Source organism: Monodelphis domestica, chromosome 4 (assembly GCF_027887165.1).
Source record: "Monodelphis domestica isolate mMonDom1 chromosome 4, mMonDom1.pri, whole genome shotgun sequence".
Classification (NCBI taxonomy): Eukaryota; Metazoa; Chordata; class Mammalia; order Didelphimorphia; family Didelphidae; genus Monodelphis; species Monodelphis domestica.
In genome coordinates this window covers 447,969,790-447,995,205 of record NC_077230.1, presented here as the reverse complement: position 1 = coordinate 447,995,205, position 25,416 = coordinate 447,969,790, and the positions used below count along the sequence as shown (strand labels likewise).

The 25,416-nt window shown below is 39.7% G+C and overlaps 1 protein-coding gene across 1 annotated transcript; it reads right to left on the bottom strand.

Moving 5' to 3' along the window:
* Nucleotides 1-524: 524 nt before the first annotated feature.
* Nucleotides 525-19,246, bottom strand: LOC100619872 (zinc finger protein 91-like). Its single transcript, XM_056826306.1, has 2 exons — nt 19,163-19,246; nt 525-3,222 (listed from the first exon to the last, which is right to left on the bottom strand). Exons 1-2 carry the CDS (start codon nt 19,244-19,246, stop codon nt 751-753), a joined length of 2,556 nt encoding a protein of 851 aa, XP_056682284.1. The 3' UTR covers nt 525-750.
* Between the last annotated feature and the right edge of the window lie 6,170 nt (nt 19,247-25,416).

Here is a 25,416-nt window from a genome sequence, read left to right as displayed (position 1 = left end):
AATTTTAGAAATAGTTTGAATTTCTTATTAAAATAAGACATGTGGAATGTCTCAGTTAACAAACACACTTATGAGTTTTAAAAACCATTGAAGATAAACAATCCCTAGTTTTAAAATAAGCAATTATTCTAAAAATCACATTTTATTATACGTCAGAAATTAGAATATTAATATCAAGATGAAGTGACATTCAAACTAGAAAACATTACCTTGTTTGTAATATGTAAAGATAAATATCAATCCTATATAAAACTAGGAATAAATGAGAGGAGAAAATATATTAATAAAAATAATAAATATAAATGGTTTGTATTATCTGAGTGTCAAAAATGAGGTAAAGAATGAAATAAAAAATTGAATTCATTATTGGGCTATATAACAGAAACACATTTCATGATTATCATACAGCCAAATGAAACTTTTTTTTCAAATGAAAGTTTTTTTTCAGCACGAGTTTTCTAATGTAGAAAATTTTGTATTTCGTACCAAAACATTCTCACAAAAAGAGTAAGTAAAAGCTTTATATATAACATGATCAGATGATCAATGAGTACTAGATGCTTACAGAGCCCTTTGGCATATTCATCACATTACTAAAGTTTCTCACCAATATGGGCCCTCTGATGATCAAGAAAATATGACTGAAAACTGAGGACTTTCTCACAGCCTTCATATTTATAAGGTTCCTCACCAGTGTGAATTCTCTGATGTACCAGGAAGTTTGTTCTCTCATTAAAATCTTTACCACATTCATGATTTTTTAATAAGCTTTCCAGTATGAATTCTCTGATGGACAATTAAATTTGAACTCTGGTTAAAGGCCATCCCACAATCACTACATTTAAATGGCTTCTCACCAGTATGAATTCTCTGGTGTTTAAGGAGGGTGGAACTCCGAATAAAGGCCTTCCCACAATCATGACATTGAAATGGCTTCTCACCAGTATGAATTCTCTGGTGCTGAAGGAGGTTGGAATTCTGATTAAAGGCCTTCCCACAATCATTACATTTAAATGGCTTCTGACCAGTATGAATTCTCTGGTGTTTAAGGAGGATGGAACTCCGATTAAAGGCCTTCTCACAATCATTACATTTAAAAGGCTTCTCAACAGTATGAATTCTCTGGTGCCGAAGGAGGTGGGAATTCTGATTAAAGGCCTTCCCACAATCATTACATTTAAATGGCTTCTCACCAGTATGAATTCTCTGATGTTTAAGGAGGGTGGAACTCCGATTAAAGGCCTTCTCACAATCATTACATTTAAAAGGCTTCTCACCAGTATGAATTCTCTGATGTATAATAAGTTTTGACCTTTGACTGAAGGCCTTACCACAATCATTACATTTAAAAGGCTTGTCACCAGTATGAATTCTCTGGTGTTGAAGGAGGTGTGAACTCTGATTAAAGGCCTTCCCACAATCATTACATTTAAATGGCCTCTCACTAGTATGAATTCTTTGGTGAACAGAGAGGTTGGAATTCTGATTAAAGGCCTTCCCACAATCATGACATTCAAATGGCTTCTCACCAGTATGAATTCTCTGGTGTTGAAGGAGGTGGGAACTCTGATTAAAGGCCTTCCCACAATCATGACATTGAAATGGCTTCTCACCAGTATGAATTGTTTGGTGTTGAAGGAGGTGGGAACTCTGTTTAAAGGCCTTCCCACAATCATTACATTGAAATGGCCTCTCACTAGTATGAATTCTTTGGTGAACAGAGATGTTGGAATTCTGATTAAAAGCCTTCCCACAATCATTACATTTAAAAGGCTTCTCACCAGTATGAATTCTCTGGTGCCGAAGGAGGTGGGAATTCTGATTAAAGGCCTTCCCACAATCATTACATTTAAATGGCTTCTCACCAGTATGAATTCTCTGATGTTTAAGGAGGGTGGAACTCCGATTAAAGGCCTTCTCACAATCATTACATTTAAAAGGCTTCTCACCTGTATGAATTCTCTGATGTATAATAAGTTTTGACCTTTGACTGAAGGCCTTACCACAATCATTACATTTAAAAGGCTTGTCACCAGTATGAATTCTCTGGTGTTGAAGGAGGTGTGAACTCTGATTAAAGGCCTTCCCACAATCATTACATTTAAATGGCCTCTCACTAGTATGAATTCTTTGGTGAACAGAGAGGTTGGAATTCTGATTAAAGGCCTTCCCACAATCATGACATTCAAATGGCTTCTCACCAGTATGAATTCTCTGGTGTTGAAGGAGGTGGGAACTCTGATTAAAGGCCTTCCCACAATCATGACATTGAAATGGCTTCTCACCTGTATGAATTGTTTGGTGTTGAAGGAGGTGGGAACTCTGTTTAAAGGCCTTCCCACAATCATTACATTGAAATGGCCTCTCACTAGTATGAATTCTTTGGTGAACAGAGATGTTGGAATTCTGATTAAAAGCCTTCCCACAATCATGACATTTAAATGGCTTCTCACCAGTATGAATTCTCTGGTGTTGAAGGAGGTGGGAGCTCTGATTAAAGGCCTTCCCACAGTCATGACATTGAAATGGCTTCTCACCAGTATGAATTCTCTGGTGTTTAAAGAGGTGGGAACTCTGATTAAAGGCCTTCCCACAATCATCACATTTAAATGGCTTCTCACCAGTATGAATTCTCTGGTGTTGAAGGAGGTGGGAACTCCGATTAAAGGCCTTCCCACAATCATTACATTGAAATGGCCTCTCACTAGTATGAATTCTTTGGTGAACAGAGAGGTTGGAATTCTGATTAAAGGCCTTCCCACAATCATCACATTTAAATGGCTTCTCACCAGTATGAATTCTCTGGTGTTGAAGGAGGTGGGAATTCTGCTTAAAGGCCTTCCCACAATCATCACATTTAAATGGCTTCTCATCAGTATGAATTCTCTGGTGTTGAAGGAGGTGGGAACTCCGAATAAAGGCCTTCCCACAATCATGACATTTAAAAGGTTTCTCACCAGTATGAATTCTCTGGTGTATAATAAGTTTTGACCTATGACTGAAGACTTTCCCACAATCATTACATTTAAAAGGCTTCTCACCAGTATGTATCCTCTGATGTAAAATAAGTTTTGAGTCATTAATAAACATTTTCCCACAGTCATTGCATTGATAAGGATTTTTTCTAGTATGTGCCCTCCGATGTATGTTAACTTTTGACCTATGATGGAAACCTTTCCCACCGTCATTGCATTGACAAGGGTTTTCTCCAACATGAATTCTCTGATGTAAAATGAGTTTTGAGCTTTTATTAAAAGCTTTCCTACATTGGGGGCACTTGTAGAATTTCTCTCCAGTATACATGTTGGTACTTTTCTGAAATGAGTAAAGATGAAATGCCCCAAATGTGACTCCTGGTTTCTCTGATTTCTCCACAGAATTTGTTTTCATCAATTTCTACTTCTCCAAAAGCAGAATGCAAGACCAATCTTTTTGCTTCCTTCTTCCTCAGGAATGCCTTATATTGGAGTTTCCTTCTTGCTCTTAGACCTGGACTCCCAGTCTGAAAGAGATGAAATGAAATACACAAATTTCCTTTGTGGCCTCTTCTAGGGGAACGGGACCCTTGTAGCTGAGAAAAACCAGGCACATACCCCACAGTGACAATAGCCCTAAGAGGAATATCCTTGAGTTCTCTCAAACATAGCCTGAACTCATGGGGAAAAGGCAGAGAAGGTCAACAGAACTAGGAGGGAAAAGTGGCCATGATCCATTGGCAACAGAGCTAGGAAGGAATTGAAGGAGGTGGGTAATGAGGAGTGATCAGAGATTTGGGAATCCAAGCCATGAGAACTACCAAAAGGGTTCAAGGATGAAGGAAGATAAGGGGAAATATCAGAAGGACAACTGAATGATTGTAATGAATAAACACTGTGTAAAAGGAAGTTGGAATGAGGTAGAGAGGCCTATCAATGCTGAACAGAGGAAGGCTCATGAATTCTTTGTTTTTTAAACCCTTCCCTTCCCTCTCAGAATCAGTACTGTGTATCGGTTCCAAAGGAAAAGAGCAGGAAAGACTAGACAGTGGTGATTAGGTGACTTGCTCAGGGTCACATAGTTGGACCCATGAATTCCAGAGCAAATGGGAGTCACTGACTTTTCTTGAGTAGGAGAATGGCATGGTCTGATTGGGACAGGAGAGTCAAGTCAGACTCCACCATCAGTCATAGGAAGCAGCACTGTGGCCTAAAGAGAACCCTAGTTTAGGAGTCAGGAAATCTGGCTTCAACTATTAGACTACCTACTTAGTAGACACTGGGTCAACTGGTGTCATGGGCGAAGTCCAAGACTCCAGGGTATTCCGGAGTGATGAACGATCAGTCAAAATAAATAACAAACAGAAGAGAGCTTAATCATAACAGCCATGGGATTGCTTTGCATCTGACTGCTGCTCTGCTTTCTCCATGTCTAATCTTTATTTTTATACCCATTCTGTTGGCATGCAGATACCCAAAATCAAAGAGAGATAATTGGAAAAGTGATACATTAACTTTTTTTTTAACCCTTACCTTTCTTCTTGGATTCAATACTGTGTATTGGCTCCAAGGCAGAAGAGTGGTATGGGCTAGGCAATGGGGGTCAAGTGACTTGCCCAGGGTCACACAGCTGGGAAGGGTCTGAGCCCATATTTGAAGCTAGGACCTCCCATTTCTAGGCTCTCAATCCACTGAGCTACCCAGCTGCCCCAATACATTATCTTTTAACAAATGACTTGATTAACATTCTATATTCTTGTATTGGGATTACAGACAGAATAAAGGTTGCACACAAGATCAATGATTTTGTCACAGGTGGCTTAATTTTCTCACCCTGTGAGAAGTTTTGAGCTAACAATCAAGGAAAATTACGTCTTGCTATTAATAAAATGGAATAATTAATCAGCCGTTCTTAGAAGACAACTCAACAATCATATCATGGAGGCTGAGGGGTCTGGGAACACAATTCAGATTTAGACTGGTGGCTTCTAGGGAGTTCCTGAGTCACACAGAAGCTTCATGTACTTATCTTTGGGCCTCTTTGACTGATTTGGGTGCCGACTTCATGAGAAAGTTTTGGGCTTGGCCTGTAGATGAGGTTTTGTTGGGAATTATGTCCCTAAGTAAAAGGTAACCCATGACAGTCTCTTTGGGATTGGGTTTGAGGGTCTGACCTTTTGGTGATGTTTTGGAGAATTAGGGCACCTGTGCTTCGTTCTTTTATTATTTCTTTTGAGACTAGGGGGAATAATAAACATGTGAATTCATAGGTGAGGGGAATTGATGAAAGAGGTCATGTAAAAGGGGGTTGGGTGGGTAATCACGTCTCGCCATGGACCACTCTGTGGTCTCCCCAGCTACCACGCGTGACTCTGTCTCGTGGACTGATGGCCCCCAGCACTCATCTGCCAATTGCAGATAAGGTCCCTCCTAATCTAGTGGCAGTGAAGTGATGGTGAAGGGAAGAGTTCACAAGGGCCTAAAGTCAGAAAGATTTGAGTTCAGATCTGGGCTTCAGACTCTTCCTAGCTGGGTGACCCTGGCCAAGTCACTTTACCTCTGCTGACTCAGTTTCCTCACTGGTAAAGTGGCAACCTACCTCTTAGGATTGTTGTGAGGATCTTAAGAGATGGTAGTATTATAAAGTGCTCAGTACAGCCCAGCATAGAATAGACTTGCTGTCGATATTTTATTTATCCATTAATTTATCTATTATCTCTAAATCTGCTTCTGAAGTTTCTAAATTTTCTATGTCAAGTTGTAACCGATTTGATAACACTCTAAACATGAAAAATAGATCAGTGGACATGTCTTGAGAGCTTATTATGAGCTTTCTATCATGCTAAGTGCTGGACATCCAAGAAAGAGGTAAAAAATGGCTCCTCTCTGAGGAAGCTCACAGGAGACAACATTCAAACAAAAACATACCAAGGAAGCTATACACAGGATTAACAGGACATCCAAGGGAATATCTCCTGGTTCCCCTGGCCCTTCTTAGTATTGAGGTCCCTTCCCATTCCCTACATTCTTATCTGTTTGCCTTAGGGTAAATGGGAAACTCCTAAAGGAAAGGTTCTATTTGCCTTTGGCCTTTGATTGCCCATCACCTCCAACTGGGAGTAGCACCTACCACAGGTTTCATAGATAAGGGTTTCTTTGGGGAACTAAGGCCCCTGAGGAATCCAGGGCCTCCTTTCCTCTGCAATCAGGGGTGACCCTCAGCTACCTTGTTCTAGGTCATTGGTCCTCATTAAGTCAGGAGGAGACCCCTCTGAGAGCTTGGGGTGAGGGACTGAAGCAAGGAGGACTTGAGGAGGAGGAGGAAAAAATGGGGCAGACTCACCCACAGCAGGAACAGACCCCAGAAGGCCCTGAAGCTCAATAGAGTAACCTCAGGTTCAGTTCAGTGGGACCAGAACAAGAGCTCCCACCTAAAAAGACTCATCCAGGCTGAGGGCTGCCTGAGGAAGTCTCCATCAGAAAGTGTAGGCCTGGTACCTCTCACTTCCTTATCTGGCCTCTATCCTCCCAAGGTTCTGAAGCTCTGGGAGTTCTGCCTTTATTCCAGGCCTCAGCTCTGCCCTGCCCCATCTTGATCACCTCCAGGTGGTAGAATTTCCCCTTAATTTAGGGCTTATTTACTTCCCTGAGCAGATGGCATAGACCTTGAGAAGGTTTTGATTTCTTTATCTAAGAAGCATATTTTGGGCCCAGCCTGGTACATTTTTAAAAATCACATTCTATTTCTTCCCTTAATGAAATGTAAATATGATTTTTAACCACCTTTAAAATTTTTTTGAGTCAAATTGTTTTCCCCACTCTATGGGGGTCATGTGTGGGAGACTGGTGATGAGTGATTGGATCTGAGGGCTGTTGTAGCCATGCAGAGTGAGAGTGAGCCAGCTAGGAAAACTAGCAGCTAGAGAGAAAGAGTGAGATAAGGAGAAGGACCAGAAAGGTGAAGCCAGCATGCCTTTTGAGAAGGACCAGGGGGAAGAATCATGGCACCATGACTGGGGCTATGACTTCCTTTATTGTGACTAAAAGAAAGACTTTTATAGAGAGAAAAATCCTAAGCACAACAACATTCCTGGGGGCTGGATGTGCTACTCTCCCACAGGATAATGTTTATGAAAATGACTCCACACATGAGCATTACCAGGGTTGCTATTACAGAGGTAAGCAAGCTGAGAAACTGTGATTGCTAATCTCTTCTGTGTAACTTGGAGAAAGGCAAGTGTGGTACTTTCAGTCTTGGTATTACAGTGACTTCTTTGCTTTCCAGAGTGAGGGGGGACTCAGGACTTCATGATGTCCTTTGACTGAGTGCAGTACTATTGACTATCAATTACTGTCTTTATAGATTTTTTAACTCTGAGAAGACCAAAGAAAGATCTAGTCTTTGGTTTGGACTCTGAGTCTGCTAAGGCTCAGAGTCGTGACTTGGTTCTTGTTGAGACTCAACCAGCTATCGTTTCCTTTTTTATAATTTGAAGGCAAAGTTAAGATTTATCAGGATAATAGTGGTAGTTTTTATTTAGATAGTATAAATTTGGGTTAGTCAGATCAGGGAGGATTAGTGTGGCCTGTGAAACACAGGAGAAGCAGATCTTTGTGGAACCAGGGTCTTGTGAGTGGTGTGGATGAGCTGGTGAGGGATCCCTGCTGCTGGAGGAGAATCTGATTGGAGCATGTCTGTTTCTGGCTACTTCAACTGCCATGTGTGATTGGATCTGAGGGCCATTGTAGCCTTGGAGAGTGAGAGTTAGCCTGCTAGGGAGACCAGCAACGAGAAAGAGAGAGACCAGGAAAAGGACAGGAAAGTGCAGCCAGTATGCCTTCTGAGAAGGGCAGAGTGTGGAAGAATCACAGCATCTCTCCCTTCTTCCCCTTCCCTTCTCTGAGTGGTGAAATAACTCTACTGAAATAATGTATATAAATCTAACTAAGACAATAGTTCATTTTCAGATAAGGGAAGGAAGGGATTTGGGATGATCTATCTAAAACCCAAGTCAAGTGGTTACCTCCACAATTTAATACTTCACTACCTACTAATCTACTTGCTTCATCTAGTGAAATGAAACCCCCTTAATTAATATATAAACGTGGGAAGGAATTGAAGGTAGCAGGAACAGGATTCAAAGGAAGGTCTCACTGACAGTTGTCCTCTGGAGTCTTGAGCATCTCTGTTGGAAATCAGTCTCAGCAGTAGCAGGGACCCACAAGAACAGACTGGATCACCAGGAATGCCACAGGAGAGAGAATATCTAGCTCTCTACATCCTTCCCAGAAGAACTAGACAGAAACTCAACTCCTGGCTGCTCAACTGTCCCTCTCAGAAGGAACTGCCTGTCACTCTCCAGAGTTCTGGAACCTTGCTCTACTGCCTTGCAGGATCTCTTATTCCTGCTAATTTCCCTGTAACAGTGGGCAAGCAATGTGATATGGAGTGTACAGAAGGAATACGGTCAAACTGTTCCCCATACTCATCACTCATCAGAAAAAAGGAAGTCTGCATCCAGACTCCATCAGTTCCTTCTCTGGAGGCAGAGGGCCCTTCTTATCATGAGTCCTTTGGTTGTCTTGCATGTGGCTCTACTAATTGGTTTTGAAAAGCCAATGTTGTGCCCACCTGAGAGTCAGAATCAGTAGAAGACTTTTGCAGATAAGAAGTGTTTTTCATTACTTCTTGGAGACAAGCACTCATGGTGATAGACTCTTTGAAACTGACTGCAGGAAAGAGAAAGAGAGATCTCTTAAAGACAGGTAGGGGAAGTTGGATTCTTAGTCTATCCCCATTTTCCATTTGCTTCCCTAAAGACTTCTGGGAGTTTTCCCCAATGTGGAAGAGGCATGAAGGAAAAGATAATTCCATGCATGGGAGACAGAGAGTAAAGGACCTCAGATGTCAATCAAGAAAGAACATTTCAAATAGAATGTTCCCAGGAATGTCAGGTGGAGCATGGCCAGGGGATGAACTGAGAGACTGCCTTGGCTTCTGACCTAGGCTGAGGCTTTGGTGTGGCTGATGTTGGTCATTGATCGTTATATACTGGGCTGATTAGAAGAGGACAGAAGAAAATCAATTGTCCTTCATATCTCCTTGACAGACTTGTGTCACAGCTGTGACAGAACTGACATTTCCCAAAATCCTCCTAACCTTCCTTAGAGATTAGGGAACACCTTATCCCTCTCACCTCATCTTACCTCAGTTCTCCATCCTGTTGTTCCAAATAACTCCCCTTATTGAAAAAGGAAGAGAAAAGAGTTTTTCCTCATAAATCCTATAGTCCACTCAGGGGGGTGGTGCGAAGCCAAAGGCTTCAGAATAGGGTGGTGACAGGAGGGATTGAGGGAGGAGGGGCTTAGGAAAAATAATCTATTAGACATCAGTAGTGATCAATAGGCAACCCTAGAATATCTTTCTCTAATTGTATCTCTCTATCTCTCAGAAATACATCTATCTCCATTACAACTGGGCTTCCTGAGTTTTTCCCAGTATCTCTCGTAAGAAGCAGAGTACATCATTTACTGCAACTAGAAATAGCTCCACAGATCATCTATTTTTAATACACCTGGATGATACTGAAGTCCTGTCTCTTGGTTGAACTCAGATAACTTGCTCCCCTTTGAGGAGTCATTTTCTACATACTCTGCATAAGTTCTCTGATTTTGGATTTCCCTTCATGAGTAAATGAGTTCCTTCAATATTTCACTCCTCACATTATATATAAAACCCAGTGGAATTGCTTGTTGGCTATGGGAGGGAGGTAGAAGGAGAGGAGGGAAAGAGTGTGAATCATGTAACCATGGAATAATATTCTAAATTAATTAATGAAAATTTCTGAAAAAATTTTTTCAGTCTCTTTGCTGTCCCTCTAACCCAGGAAAGTAGAAGGTTCATGGGAATGTGCCTTGGCAAGAAAAGATGGAAGGGAAGATCTTTCTGACATGGAAAGAAACCATCCTGAATATGAGAGCTGCCCAAAAGGAGTTGTTGGGGAAGGTTAGCATCTGGAATGTTAATTACCCCCCTTTGGTGATGTTGTAAAGAGTCAGAATTAGAGGGAAGATCCCTTCCACCTCTGATTCTTGGATCCTCTGTGGTTTAGAATCCTTGGACTAGAATTCTATGCCTTTGGGTATGCATGTGCCACAAGGGTATATGTGCATATGAGTCTGTTTTCTGTTTAGGAGTTTAATTAGAGGAGAATCTCGACCCTCTAGAAGGAAGGATTGTTTCCCTTAATGGTGTTAGACTTCCACTTGAAAGCCAGTGTAAAAATAAAGAAAATATTTAGCTGGAAAAACTGTTTCTATATAGGTTCAAAACTTTTTAAAACTGTTCCAATATTATCCTCAGTGATCAAGTGAAGCTCAAATGTGAACTTCCCATCAGACCTAGGTGCAAGGATGCTAAAGAGACTCTTATTATAAACATAAAATATTTATTGAACTATATAAGGATAAATAAAGGACTTCTAATTCTAAGAGATTCTAAATCCACCCAAATAAACTCCCAGATTCCAGGAGGAACCAGTTCTCCTGTGTTTTGCAGGCTACACTACTCCTCCCTGATCTGACTAACCCAAATTTATATTATCTAAACAAAAACTACTGCTATTATCCTCATATTTCTCAACTTCACCTTCAAATTATATAATAGCAAAGTCTACTGGTTAAGTCTCAACTAGAATCAAGTTAGGACTCTGAACCTTAACAGCCTCAGAGTCCAAACCAAAGATCACGTTTTTCTTTGGTCTTCCCAGAGTTAAACACTCTACAAAAACCCCAATAGAGGGTCATGAGTGTTTCCTAAGTTGGGAAAGGAAAACGTGATGATATGTGTATAACCCAGATGGAATTGCTTGCTTGCCTGCCAGCTCTGTGAAGGGGGAGGGAAGAAGAAAATTTGAATCTTGTAACTTTGAATGATTTGGAAATTTCTTATTGGTAAATTACCAATTTTTTGTAAAATGAAATATAAGAATAAATTTTAAAAATCTGTCACTCTTGGAGCTTTCCTATCATGCCTTCTTTCTCCTAATGAAGATTAGCTAGGATTAAATTGTGAGACTGATACTTTTCTCCAACTCTGTTTCATTTCTTTTTTAAAAAACTCATGAACAAGGCTTCTGGTGTCCAAAGCAGAAGTGATTTCCCTGTTGGAACAAGAAGCATCATGGACAGAAGAGAAAGAAGTACCAAGAAACACATATCCAAGTAAGCAAGAGAGAAGACAAGTGGATGGTACTTATTGTAGTCAATAGCTCTGTTCCTCAGTCTTTGGAGTATTAGGTGTGTAGTTTTACTCAGTCTACTAGTCCTGGAGAGGGGGCCTCAGACTTTCAGACATTAGTTTGTTCCCATAGACCTATTGTCATCAAATCACCCGCCTGACTTTCTCGTCTTTTCTTTCCTGCCATTCCCTCAACCATTATGTGTTGAAGGTAGGACTTGGAGCCCTTGGTTTTCTTGAATATGGTCAGACCACCCATTTGTCTTTTTTTTTTTTCAGACTTGTGATAATACAATCTTGCAGTTCTCTAGTAATGGTATCTTATCTTTTGCCTGCTTTAAATTTTTTATTACTGAAAGGACACTCTCTTTCTCATCTAAGCTAACCTCTTTCATATACTGACAAACAGGAGTATGCATCCTGCCTCAACTGTTCTGCTCCTTCTCCAATAATCCACATACTCTACATCTTCTACATCTTCTAAATAGTCAATTGGAGCCTCACCTTCCTTATGTCCACCCCCCCTTTTTTTTTGCTATTACAGATTATTTTTATTCCTCCCTTCCTTGAACTTCTATTACTTAGTCTTTCTCCTTCTAATAATCCCTGTCTCCCCTGGCTTTTCTATATCTGTAAATGTGGATGTTACTCAGTCTAAATATTTCACCTGATGTTTGTGAGGAAATGTTATTTTTAATCTGAGTGAGGAGAAAATATCTCCAATATGAACATGGGCTTTTACTCCAATGATTTGTTTCCCCATAAATTGGGAGGCTAGACTTGAGACCAAGAACTCAGTTGAAAAGCAAGGTACTTCTTTGAAAGACTTATCCCAGGGAAGACTTGCAGAATATGACTTATGGGACTCCAATTTGGGACCATACTGGGAATGTGATGGCAGATTCCAGAGGCCACAGGAGACCCATGAAAGGAATTTTAGGCAAATAACAATCAGCCACAAGAACATACCTTATAAAATAAGAATTTGTGAATGTGATATATTTGGGAAAAATTTCCTTCATAAGTCAAGCATTGTTATAGAAAGAGACATTTCTCTAGGAAAGAGTATTCATAAATATGATATACGTGGGAATAACTTTAAACAGTATTCAGAAGCAATTAAAAACATAGAATCTCAAGAAAGAGACGTTGTAACAAAAATGTTTGTAAGAGAGAATTTAATTACTCTTCAGCTCTATGTAATAAAATAGCTACTGGAGAGAAATCCTACAAACATAATGAATTTGAGGAAGCATTCCTACACAGTAAGTTCTTAACTCAACATCAGGGAATGTGTACTGGAGGGAAACACTATAAATGCAAGGAGTGTGGGAAAGTTTTAAGTAAATTTCATCTCTTAAACTACATCAAAGAGTTGATACTGGAGAGAAAACTTATGAATGCAATGAATGTGGTAAAGGTTTCAATGATGGCTCTTCTCTTACTAAACATCAGAGAATCCGTACAGGAGAGAAACCTTATACATTTAGTGACTGTGGAACATCTTTCATTGACAGTTCATCTCTCGCTCAACATCAGAGAATTCATACTGGAGAGAAGCCCTACAAATGTTCTGAATGTGGTGCAGCATTCACACACAGTCATCCCTTTCTCCCTACCAGAGGATTCATACTGGAGAAAAAGTGTAATGAATGTGGCAAAGCGTTCAGGCAGCATGCACTTCTGATACTACATCAGAGGATGCACACTGGTGAGAAACCCTATGAATGGAGTGGGCGTGGCAAAGCCTTTGGTGATAGCTCTTCTTTTACTAAGCATCAGAGTATTCATACAGGAGAGAAGCCCAATAAATCCAATGATTGTAGAAAATCTTTCAGTGACAGTTCATCTTTTACTCGACATTAGAGAATTCACACTGGAGAGAAACCTTATAAATGTACTTGTGGAAAATCTTTTAGTGATAGTTCTTCTCTTTCTCATCATCAGAGAATTCATCCTGGAGAAAAAACCGTTTAAGTGTAATGAATGTGGTTACACCTTCAGGCAGAATGCATTACTGGTTCTACACCTGAGAGTTCATACTGGTGAGAAACCCTATGAATGTAGTAGATGTGGCAAAGCTTTTAGTAGGAGCTCTTCCCTTATGAAACATCAGAGAATTCGTATAGGACCAAAGTCTTATAAGTTTATTGATTGTGGAAAATCTTTCAATGACAGTTTATCCTCTCAACATCAGAAAATTCATACTGAAGAGAAACCTTATAAATGTAATGAGTAAATGTGGGGAAAACTTCACACACATCTCATCTTTTTCTCATCATCAGAGAATTCATAGTCAAGATAAAACTTAAGTATGAATTCTCTGATGGTGAGAAAAAGGTGACCTGTGTATGAAGTTTTCCCCACATTCATTCAGTAAGGTGTTGTATAATTTCTAACTGTAGGAATGCAACTAAGGGAAACTAAGTCTCCAAGCCAAAAAGAAATAGGTTTATTGCACCTGTGACAAGGAAATCACTTTAAAAGACTGATATATATTAATTTAAGGTCGCCAAGGAATTCAGCTATGTAATTCCTAAATGAAAAGTCAAGTCAGCCATCAACCTTTTATAGAGTTTAATTACAAACAGGAGGAAGAAAGGAATGAGAGAGAGAGAGAGAGAGAGAGAGAGAGAAAGAGAGAGAGAGAGAGAGAGAGAGAGAGAGAGAGAGAAAGGGGAGAGAAGGGAATAGGGCTTAAATACCCCTTCTGTTTAGGCTGGGTCAAAAGGCCCAAGCCCTTAGATAGCTGGGGCAAAGAAAGGAGATCAGTCCCTATTACTCACGTGACCAAAATGGAGAAACAGTCTCAAGGGCCTCCACCTCCAGCTTCCTTCAGAGCAAGCTTTTCAGAGCACCTCTCCAACCACTCAGAGCCAAAACTCTCCAACCAACCCCTCAGTCCTCAGACCCCTCTATCTTTAAGGAAACCATCCAAGTTCCCTCCTCTCAGTTCTCACATCTACCAATCACTGTCCATCATTTTCCCTGTGCCCATGGTGGTTCTAGCTTAACCCAGGACTGCCCAGAGGTCTGTGGCTTTGCACATGTCTGTTGAAGGTCATATTCTCAAATAATTAAATCTTGATCTTTTGCTACAGCCCTTCCTAAATCCTGTTACCCTGAGTAGGGTACAGATAGGAATAATTAAATTTTGATCTATGCTGCAGCCCTTCCTAAATCCTGTTAGGACTGAGTAGGGTGGAGATTGCAATTTCCAAGACCTGGTTCTGTCATTCCAAGTATCTCCATTGTATCAATTCTAAAATCAATCATGACTCAAAGAACTTCCTGTTCTATGCTTAAGCATAGGTCAAAGCCCTTTCCATTGTTCAGCAAAAGGTTTCTGTCCTAAAGTAATCTTAAGAAGGGAGGAGGAGGAACCTCCCATGCCAATGGGGTTCACATTCCAATAGAGTTCCCACTCTCAATAGGAAATTTTTCAAGTATGAAATTTCCCAATGGTGAAATTTCCAACATTTATAAGTGTACGAAATTTTAAGGTTTACACAGCTGTGCCAGTCTTATAATAAAGCCGGACTTCTGGTCAAGACTAAAGGACCCCACTTGTGAGAAGACTTCTTTTATAACTCAAGAATATCACACCTTGTGAAATAATCTAAGACATTGATAAAAATAGAGGGATGTGGATTGGTTGAATAATCTTGTTGGTAGAAGTCACTTGATAGGCAAGGCGAGGAGCAGCGGAAACTGATCCCTACTTTCTAAGCCTGATGATGTCTAGGATGATATATACAAAGATGACCAGGGTAAGGAGGAGGTGCCAGGTGCTGAAGAGGGGCAAAAACCTGATGAGGTATACTAGGATTTATACAAAGGCAGAGGGAAATCTGTTGTTGAGAATGAATTGGGTTCTCCAACCTACCCAAAATGGCCATTTGTTAAGAATTCAACTTGAAGATTATGTTGAAGAATATCCTTCATAGCTAAGAAGAATTAGCGGTAACACTTAAAACAGGAAAAAGACACAAAATCGTATGCACAAAATCTGTATATAATTTTCAACCTCCAGAAGGATAGAGATAAAGCTCTTTAAACAACAAAAGTAGAACTGATATCATGAAGACTTCAAAAATCATAAGATTATAAGCTAAAAGTCATGAAGTGCCTAATTTGTATAAATCCTAAAAGGCATGTTTTGGAATCTAGTAATCATGTTCTTCAAACTTATGCATAAAAAATTGCCTTTCAGAATAGAAGCTAAGACATCAGGGATGGTCTAGAGTCAGGAGGACCTGGGTACAAATCTGGGTTTAGGCACTTCTTAACTATGTGACTGTGGCATGTGACAACCCTATATATCTAGTTCTTGTTGCTCATTTATTAGAATGACTACTAAGACAGAAGGTAAAGGCTTTTGAGGGTGGGAGGACTTGAATTGAGGATGTCAGTGGAAGGTCTGATTGTAGAAACTTCCAAAATATCCCAAGAGCAGAATCTATAAGAACGAAACTTTCTCTGAGTATTCTGCAAAGATCTCCAAGCTCTTTACTCCCAAATCACAAACAACTGAAAGGAGTTACTTAAAAACAATCCAATCAAATATTGGCAGGACTGTGGGGAGAAAAATATTTCTGCTCTTGATAGAATTTGTACAATCTGACAATAGAGAATAGTTGTAAGAGCTTTCTTCTCTGAAGAGGTAATTCTGACTAAAATATGTCCTTGGGCGAAAAGAAAACTATATACAAAGTTGTTTCCAGAACTCTTATATAGAGTATTTTTTTTAATAGCCCACATCTGGAAATAGTGTAAGGACCCCAGATTGGGAAATGGTTACGCAAACCTGTACTTCAATTCAATGGAAACTGTCATGCCATAGAGCAAAAACCATGAGGAGCATGCAGGCATATTAAAGAATCAACACAGAGTAATGCAAAGTGAGGAGAGGGCTTACAAGATTGTAGGTATTAAAAAGAATGTTGAGTGAATTACTGAAAGTTCTTCGCAATTGTTTATTCATCTAATGGTGAAATAAATAGATTGCATAGAGACCCAGTTCTTTCAATTCTTTAGTCCCCATCAATGAAGGAACAACCCCATTTATCAGTATCAGGCAGCTAGAGCCCTAGCACTAGGAGGCCTCCACAGACTCTGCTTCTAGCCCAGCCCCATAGCTGTCATCCAGTGTAGCAGAACTAATCAAAGGGGGCCAGTGACCTTCACCAATTGATACCTATGGGGCAAGAAAGCCAATTTAGCGGAAGTGGCAAATCACCCTGAAGAGAAGACAGGAGATCACATGTCAGAGGAGTCATGCCACCACCACTTGGATCACCATCCTCACTCCTGTGAGAATGCATATTGCCCAGGATTCCAGGCCCTAGATTTCTGGAAATAGCACTGCCACGCAGACCACCACTTCTAGCTTAGCCCTTGTTCCCTGTTAACCAAGATAGCAATCCTTGGGGAGATGCCACCTGGCAAACTGCGTTTGCAACTATAACAACCACTACTGAGGATTCAGAAAAGCAGGTTCTCACCACCAGAGTCCTTGACATGGTCAAATGATTTAACATTAGAAATGAATGTGGTTTCATCCATGGAAATCACATTAGAGAATGTGCCGTATCATCTTGTTTTACTGTTGTACCCTGAGGAACATGGGACTTGTAGCTCAAACTTTTGATATGGTGTTTCCCTGATTTGAATGTGAATTTCTGAGATCAGAGACATTCCACTTTTTTATTTGTGTTGCCAGCACATAGCATCTAAGTGCTTAATAAATGCTCTTTCATTCATTCTCCTCATCTAGACACAGGAACTTTGGTCATGAACAATGAGGTCTATTAAAAAGTTTATCCTTAAATCCATAGAGACCAAGGAGAATGCCTCTTGCTGTTTCATTTGCTCTAGGATTAATGATTGTCCCAGCTTTTACCCCCTCAAGCTTTCAAGATGTATTTGAAAGAGCGAAGCCACTTTTCCTGGGATTAGAGGGCAAACACATTTCTCATTACTTGGCAGTAGTAAGTGTGAATATAGAAATGTGCAGCCTTTCCTAGAGGTGACTTTTCATAGATAGATTCAGGTGAGGAAATAGAATTTTGTATGGAACCTCCTTGATGGTGGAGACTTGTTTTTCTGTTTGTATCTAATTGAGTGCCTTGCATAGGATGCCTAATAAATGTCTGTTAGATTTGTTAGTTGGATCTCTCTCTCTCTCTCTCTCTCTCTCTCTCTCTCTCTCTGTCTATCTATATCTGTCTGTGTATCTATCTATGTCTGTCTGTCCATCTATCTATATATCTGTCTGTCTATCTGTCTATCTTAAATAAAGAGAACATTAAACAGAAGTTAAAGTAATTGGAGAAATAGTGAAGGTCATGTAGAAAATACCAACATGCTTCCTTGTGGCATAGAGATGTAGGGACACCACTATATTTTCATATATTATTAGGATGGTCAGCACATCAACAATTATTAGTAGGTGTGCCCAGAACTGGTGAAGGACTAGGCTTCTAAAGACTAGAACAGTCACCTCACGGAAGGAGCTCACATTCCAATGATGCTCATCCAAGATATAGAGGGCAAGTGGAGGCACTGGTTTAGATTGGAACTAGGGAAGAACTCTGGCATAAGGTAAGATTTTAACTGATAAAAGAAATTCTAATCAAGGTAAAGGATAATGTTGCTCAAGAGAAACAGCAAATTTGGAAGAAGAGATGGGCTATGGAGAAAAGCATCTTTATGTGCAATGTTTCTACATTAAAGATAATTGAACTCATGGGTCTGATCAAACTACCATGGACAGAGAACAAGTATAGAGAGCCTTTTATGAAGAAGCAAAGATGGTCATATGAACAACGTGACAAACAGATCTTTTCTTTCTCTACAACCCCTTTAATCTCTCAAAAGTATTTTATATAAGACATAAAGCAGTGACAGCTGGCTTTATAATTGGGACATCGAAAAGGTTAGGGACAACCAGGAACAGATGCTTACTGATTCCAGCTCCATTACATGCTTCTGGCAGCAAGTTTGTACTAACAGACCCAAGGGCACTCTAGAGATGTGTGTCATGACCACCCTTATACCTTCCCTTTCTTTCCAAAGCCATGGAGACCCTCGCTCTAGGATATGGAAGTTTGCTGGGCAGCCAGCTTGACCACAACCCTTCCGGAGCGAAAGCCTGCCAGGCAAAACTGACTCTGAACCACTAGTGCCATATTTTATTACTATATATAAAGTAGACAGGAAGATTGGGGTTAGTGGGCGATGCTCGAACGTTACTCTCAAGAGAATTGGCCCAAAGAGGGAATAATATGCATACTTAGCTGGATTTAGAAATCTTAATCTTGCTCTACATGAAAGTAGGAAGGGAAGAAAATAGAAGGAGGTTCTAAAGGAAGTGTGAACTAGGGGACGAGGTGTTCAGAAGCAAAATATTTTTGAGTAGGGATAGGGTGAAAGGAGAGAGAAGGATAAATAGGGAAAATTGGATGGAGGGAAATACACAGTAATCATAACTAAGAAATATTACAGCAAAATTCTCTGATAAAAGCCTCATTTCTGAAATACATAGAGAAATAAGCCAAATATGTCAGACTGTAAGTCATTCCCCAATTGAAAAATGGCCAAAGGATATGAATAAGCACTTTTCAGAAGAAGAAATCACAACTATCTAAAGTCATGTGGAAAAAAAAAATTCTCTAAATCGACATTGATTATAGAAATGCAAAAAGAACTGCTTATAATGGGGAAAAGAAAAGAGGAGTTCTTAGTAAGGACAATAGGAAATTCAAGCTTCCCATTGTTATCATACTTCTCAATATGTTAGCTAAAGGAATTAGAAAATAACATTAAGAGAATAACTATTGCTAGATATAATTTGAAAGTATTTCTAGTTGCTGCTACTGTGTTTGCTCTTTTCCCAATTACATGCCCAATGCACTATAAAACTGTGCAGTCTTTGATCCCTTAATACCATTACTAGGTCTGTTCCAGTGATATAAAAAAAGGGGAGATTAAAGGTGCCCCAGTCATGGTCCAGCCCCACTCGCAACTCCATGGTTCCCGACAGGTGGCGAACAATCAGTCAAAATAAATAAAATAAAATAAATAACAAACTGAAGACAGCTTAATCATTAAGGCCATGGGACTGCTTTGCATCTCTGAGCTTCTTCGACATTCCCAAGCCTGGGATTATTTTATATCCATATTCTCGGCATGCAGACACACAAAATCAAAGAGAGATAATTGGAAAAGTGATAAATCAACTTTTAACAAATCACTTGATTAACATTCTATATTCTTGTATTGTGATTACAGACAGAATAAAGTTTGCACACAAGATAAATGATTTCTGTCACAGGTGGCTTAATTTTCTCATTACCTTGTGAGAAGTTTTGAGCTTACAATCAATCAAGGAAAATTATGTATTGCTTTTAATAAAATGGAATCATTAATCAGCAGTTCATAGAAGACAATTCACCAATCATATCATGGAGGCTGAGGGGTCTGGGAACACAATTCAAATTTAGACTGGTGGCTTCTAGGGAGTTACAGATTTGTGGGATCAAGTCACTGAGGCATTCTGAAGCTTGATGTACTTGTACTTATCGCTTGGGCCTCTATGACTGATTTGTGTGCTGCCTTCATGAGAAGAGGCTTCTGTATGTGGGAGAGTTTTTGGCTTGGCCTGTAGCTGCGGTTTTGCTGGGAATTATGTACCTAAGTAAAAGGTAACCCATGATAGTCCCTTTGGGATTGGGTTTGAGGGTCTGATCTTTTGGTGATGTTTAGGAGAATTAGGGTTCAGGTGCTTTGCTCTTGCATTATTTCTTTTGAGACTGGGGGAATAATAATCATGTCAATTCATAGGTAAGGGGCATTGATGGAAGAAGTCATGCAAGGGGGATAGAGTGGGCAGTCACATCTCTCCAAGGACACTCTGTGGCCTCCCCAGCTACCATGAGTGATTCTGTCAAGGCGTCATGGACTGATGGCCCCCAGCAAAGAGGACCTACTTGTACAAAAATATTTACAACTCTTTATGATAGAAAAGAAGTGAAAATTGATGGGATATCCATCAATTGGGGAATGGCTGAACAGACAGTGGGGTATGATGTTAATGGAATACTATTGTGCTATAAGAAATGATGAGCAGCATGACTTCAGAAAGAATTATACCAAAATGAACTGATGTAGACTGAAATAAATTGAACCAGCAGAATATTGTACACAGTAACAACAATAACTCATGGTGATTAACTGTGAGAGATTTAGCTATTCCCAGCTATGTAATAACCCAGGACAATGCTGAAGGACTTATGATAAAGAATGCTATCCACCTCCAGAGAAAGAACCGTGGGAGTTGGAATACAGATCAAAGCATTCTATTTTTCACTTTCTTTGTGATTTTATTTTGGGGATGTGGTTTTATATGACTATTCTCTTACAACAGTGACCAATATGGGAAGTATGATTTGCATGACAATACATGTATGTATAACCCAGATCAAATTGCTCACCCTCTGGGGAGGGGAGAGGGAAGGGAAGAAGGGAGACAGTTTGGACCTTATAATTTTGAGGAAACATTGAATATTGCTGTTACATATAATTGGGGACATAAAATATTTTTAAAATTTAAATATGTAAAATATATTCAATAATACCATTAGGCAGCATGTAAAAATTGGTAAAAAGTTGGTCTTAAAGTCCTAAAGATCTGAGTTCAAGTTCTACTTCTGACAAATTTGAATGATCCTGGGTAAATCACTTAATAACTCAGTCCCTCCAAAGCTCTAACACTAAAAATTGGAAAGAAGGTGCCTCAAAGGTAAAGAAAATTCCTTACCAGGAGCTCAGTACACATTAAATCACAGGTGCAGTAAAAGATAAAAATACTGCATACACATGATAAAGATGATGATGGTACTCAAATGGATCAATCTAGAGAGTTTTATCCAATCAAAATAGCACTTAAGCTTCATTAAACTAGATAAAAATGTAAGAAGATAGTATGTAAACATGTAAGGAAGTGAGAACAGCAAGGCAAAATTGGCAAATATTGACAAAGTATAGAAAAAGATCTGAAATCTGACTAGATAATGATGAGATAGAACTATGACACTTGCCATATTGGGTATTATTCTGGTGTTGGATAGACCCAAACTCACAAAATGCGGGAGAAGGTTTTGATTAAAAATAAACTGTTGGAAAACTGGAAAGCAGTTTGGTGAGAAAAGGAAGCAGATGATCATGTCATAGCAGAGCCATAATGTCCAAATGGATTCATAAAGAGTTTTAGAAAATGCTCATCAAAAATATAAAAGATGATATTAAATCTTTTACACATATGATGGGGAAAAGTCTTAATGAGACATAACATGAAACTGTGAAAAAAGATTAATTTGTTTCTATAAGAAGGAAAAGCAGTGCATGAAGAAATCCAAAACAACCTTATGATCAACATCTATAATGATACTATCTCTAAGCAATTGGAAGTTTTCAAAGAAGGAAACAAATTGCTACTAGCCATCAGAAAGAAGTGAGACGACAGGCAGCGAGGAGCTGACATGAAAGAATCATGTCACCATGACTGGGGCTATGACTTCCTTTATTGTGACTTAAAGAAAGACTTTTATAGAGAGAAAAATCCTAAGCATAACAACATTGGGTGGCTGGATGTGCTACTCTCCCACAGGATAATGTTTATGAAAATGACTCCACACATGAACATTACCAGGGTTGCTATTATAGAGGTAAGCAAGCTGAGAAACTGTGATTGCTAATCTCTTCTGTGTAACTTGGAGAAAGGCAAGTGTGGTACTTTCAGTCTTGGTATTACAGTGACTTCTTTGCTTTCCAGAGTGAGGGGGGACTCAGGACTTCATGATGACCCTAGACTGAGTGCAGTACTATTGACTATCAATTACTGCCTTTATAGATTGTTTAACTCTGAGAAGACCAAAGAAAAATCTGGTCTTTGGTTTGGACTCTGAGTCTGCTAAGGCTCAGAGTCGTGACTTGGTTCTTGTTGAGACTCAACCAGCTATCCTTTGCTTTTTTATAATTTGAAGGCAAAGATAAGATTTATCAGGATAATAGTGGTAGTTTTTATTTAGATAGTATAAATTTGGGTTAGTCAGATCAGGGAGCATTAATATAGTCTGTGAAACACAGGAGAAGCAGATCTTTGTGGAACCAGGGTGTTTCATTTGGGTGGAGTTGGAATCCCTTAGAGTTAGAAATCCTTTTATTCTTAAATATTTCAACATATATTTTATTTTTGATAACCAGAGTCTCTTTAGCATCCTTGTGCCTGGCCCTGAAATGTTCATTTATGAGTTTCACTTCACTGATATAAACTGAGGATACTTTGTGAGCACAGGAAGCAGAGTATCTGAAATCAGTTTTAATCAATAATCAAGTCCATTGCCTACATTAGATTTACTGTCCCCCTTTTGTTTTTACAGTCATGAAAATGCCTCGTAGCAGCATTTAGAATGTTCTCATCAATGATTAAATACTCCGTATGAATATGAAATCATTTGGGGGGTATTTAATCATCTTTCACTTTATGACTTTAAGTAAAAATATCCCAGTGGTGTGATTTCCATAAACCCTTTTTTCAGAAATCTTATACATTACAGTTGAGATAAAAACGTGTTCTTATTAGCATTCTGATTTCATTCATATATAATCCATAACCTCAAACAACTTTCTTGTTTGGGGCTCTACTTATTCTGATCAGAGTTCTCTTAGGCTCAATCCTGGTTTTTTTGTTTGTGCACACCAGATAAGACAACACCAGAGGACAACAACAGGGTTCAACATAGACCAGGTTTAACACAGAGTGATCATGTTCTAAAATCATTGTTGTTCTGGGATTAACTGCTGCTCAGACCCTTCTTGGCAGTGAGTTGTTGAAAAGTCCTCGAGTGTCTCTTGGCTAAAGCTGTTTCTTTCCATCTCTCCAGGTCTTTCAATCTCTACTCTGGCTGCACTTGTGCTCTCTTACATTGGGTTGTATCCTCAGGCCTTGTCAAAGTTCTTTTTACATCCATCCTGGCTTTTGTGTCGAATTGATTCTGTTTCTGGTTCCTGCAATCTTTTTGGAAATGAAATATACTGGGCTGTCTCTTTGGAAAGGAACCTACGGTGCTCCGGAATGGTTTGGTGTTTGGCTTGGTGGGGCTGTGATCCGTTGGTTCCACTTTTCACCTGCTCACTTGTGTCTTTTGTGTCCCTAAAGAATTGCTCTTGGCCAGGAGTCTTGTGAGTGGCGTGGATGAGCTGGTGGGGGATCCCTGCTGCTCGAGGAGAATCTGATTGGAGCATGTCTGTTTCTGGCTACTTCAGCTGCCATGTGTGATTGGATCTGAGGGCCATTGTAGCCTTGGAGAGTGAGAGTTAGCCTGCTAGGGAGACTAGCAACGAGAAAGAGAGAGACCAGGAAAAGGACAGGAAAGAGCAGCCAGTATGCCTTCTGAGAAGGGCAGAGTGTGGAAGAATCACAGCATCTCTCCCTTCTTCCCCTTCCGTTTTCTGAGTGGTGAAATAACTCTACTGAAATAATGTATATAAATCTAACTAAGACAATAGTTCATTTTCAGATAAGGGAAGGAAGGGATTTGGGATGATCTATCTAAAACCCAAGTCAAGTGGTTACCTCCACCATTTAATACTTCACTACCTACAAATCTACTTGCTTCATCTAGTGAAATGAAACCCCCTTAGTTAATATATAAAAGTGGGAAGGAATTGAAGGTAGGAGGAACAGGATTCAAAGGAAGGTCTCACCATCACTTCACTGCTACTAGATTAGGAGGGTCATTATCTGCAATTAGCAGATGAGGAAATAAGAGAAGTCAGTGATTGACCCAGTGTCTACTAAGTAGTTAGTCTAATAGTTGAAGCCAGATTTCCTGACTCCTAAACTAGGGTTCTCTTTAGGCCACAGTGCTGCTTCCTATGACTGATGGTGGAGTCTGACTTGACTCTCCTGTCCCAATCAGACCATGCCATTCTCCTACTCAAGAAATGCCAGTGACTCCCATTTGCTCTGGAATTCATGGGTCCAACTATGTGACCCTGAGCAAGTCACCTAATCACCACTGTCTACTCTTTCCTGCTCTTTTCCTTTGGAACCGATACACAGTACTGATTCTGAGAGGGAAGGGAAGGGTTTAAAAAACAAAGAATTCATGAGCCTTCCTCTGTTCAGCATTGATAGGCCTCTCTACCTCATTCCAACTTCCTTTTACACAGTGTTTATTCATTACAATCATTCAGTTCTCCTTCTGATATTTCCCCTCATCGTCCTTCATCCTTGAACTCTTTTGGTAGTTCTCATGGCTTGGATTCCCGAGTCTCTGATCACTCCTCATTACGCACCTCCTTCAATTCCTTCCTAGCTCTGTTGACCATGGATCATGGCCACTTTTCCCTCCTAGTTCTGTTGACCTTCTCTGCCTTTTCCCCATGAGTTCAGGCTATGTTTGAGAGAACTCAAGGACATTCCTCTTAGGGCTATTGTCACTGTGGGGTATGTGCCTGGTTTTTCTCAGCTACAAGGGTCCCGTTCCCCTAAAAGAGGCCACAAAGGAAATTTGTGTATTTCATTTCATCTCTTTCAGACTGGGAGTCCAGGTCTAAAAACAAGAAGGAAACTCCAAAATAAGGCATTCCTGAGGAAGAAGGAAGCAAAAAGATTGGTCTTGCATTCTGCTTTTGGAGAAGTAGAAATTGATGAAAACAAATTCTGTGGAGAAATCAGAGAAACCAGGAGTCACATTTGGGGCATTTCATCTTTACTCATTTCAGAAAAGTACCAACATGTATACTGGAGAGAAATTCTACAAGTGCCCCCAATGTAGGAAAGCTTTTAATAAAAGCTCAAAACTCATTTTACATCAGAGAATTCATGTTGGAGAAAACCCTTGTCAATGCAATGACGGTGGGAAAGGTTTCCATCATAGGTCAAAACTTAACATACATCGGAGGGCACATACTAGAAAAAATCTATACCAATGCAATGACTGTGGGAAAATGTTTATTAATGACTCGAAACTCATTTTACATCAGAGGATTCATATTGGTGAGAAGCCTTTTAAATGTAATGATTGTGGGAAAGTCTTCAGTCACAGGTCAAAACTCATTATACACCAGAGAATTCATACTGGTGAGAAGCCATTTCAATGTCATGATTGTGGGAAGGCCTTTAATCGGAATTCC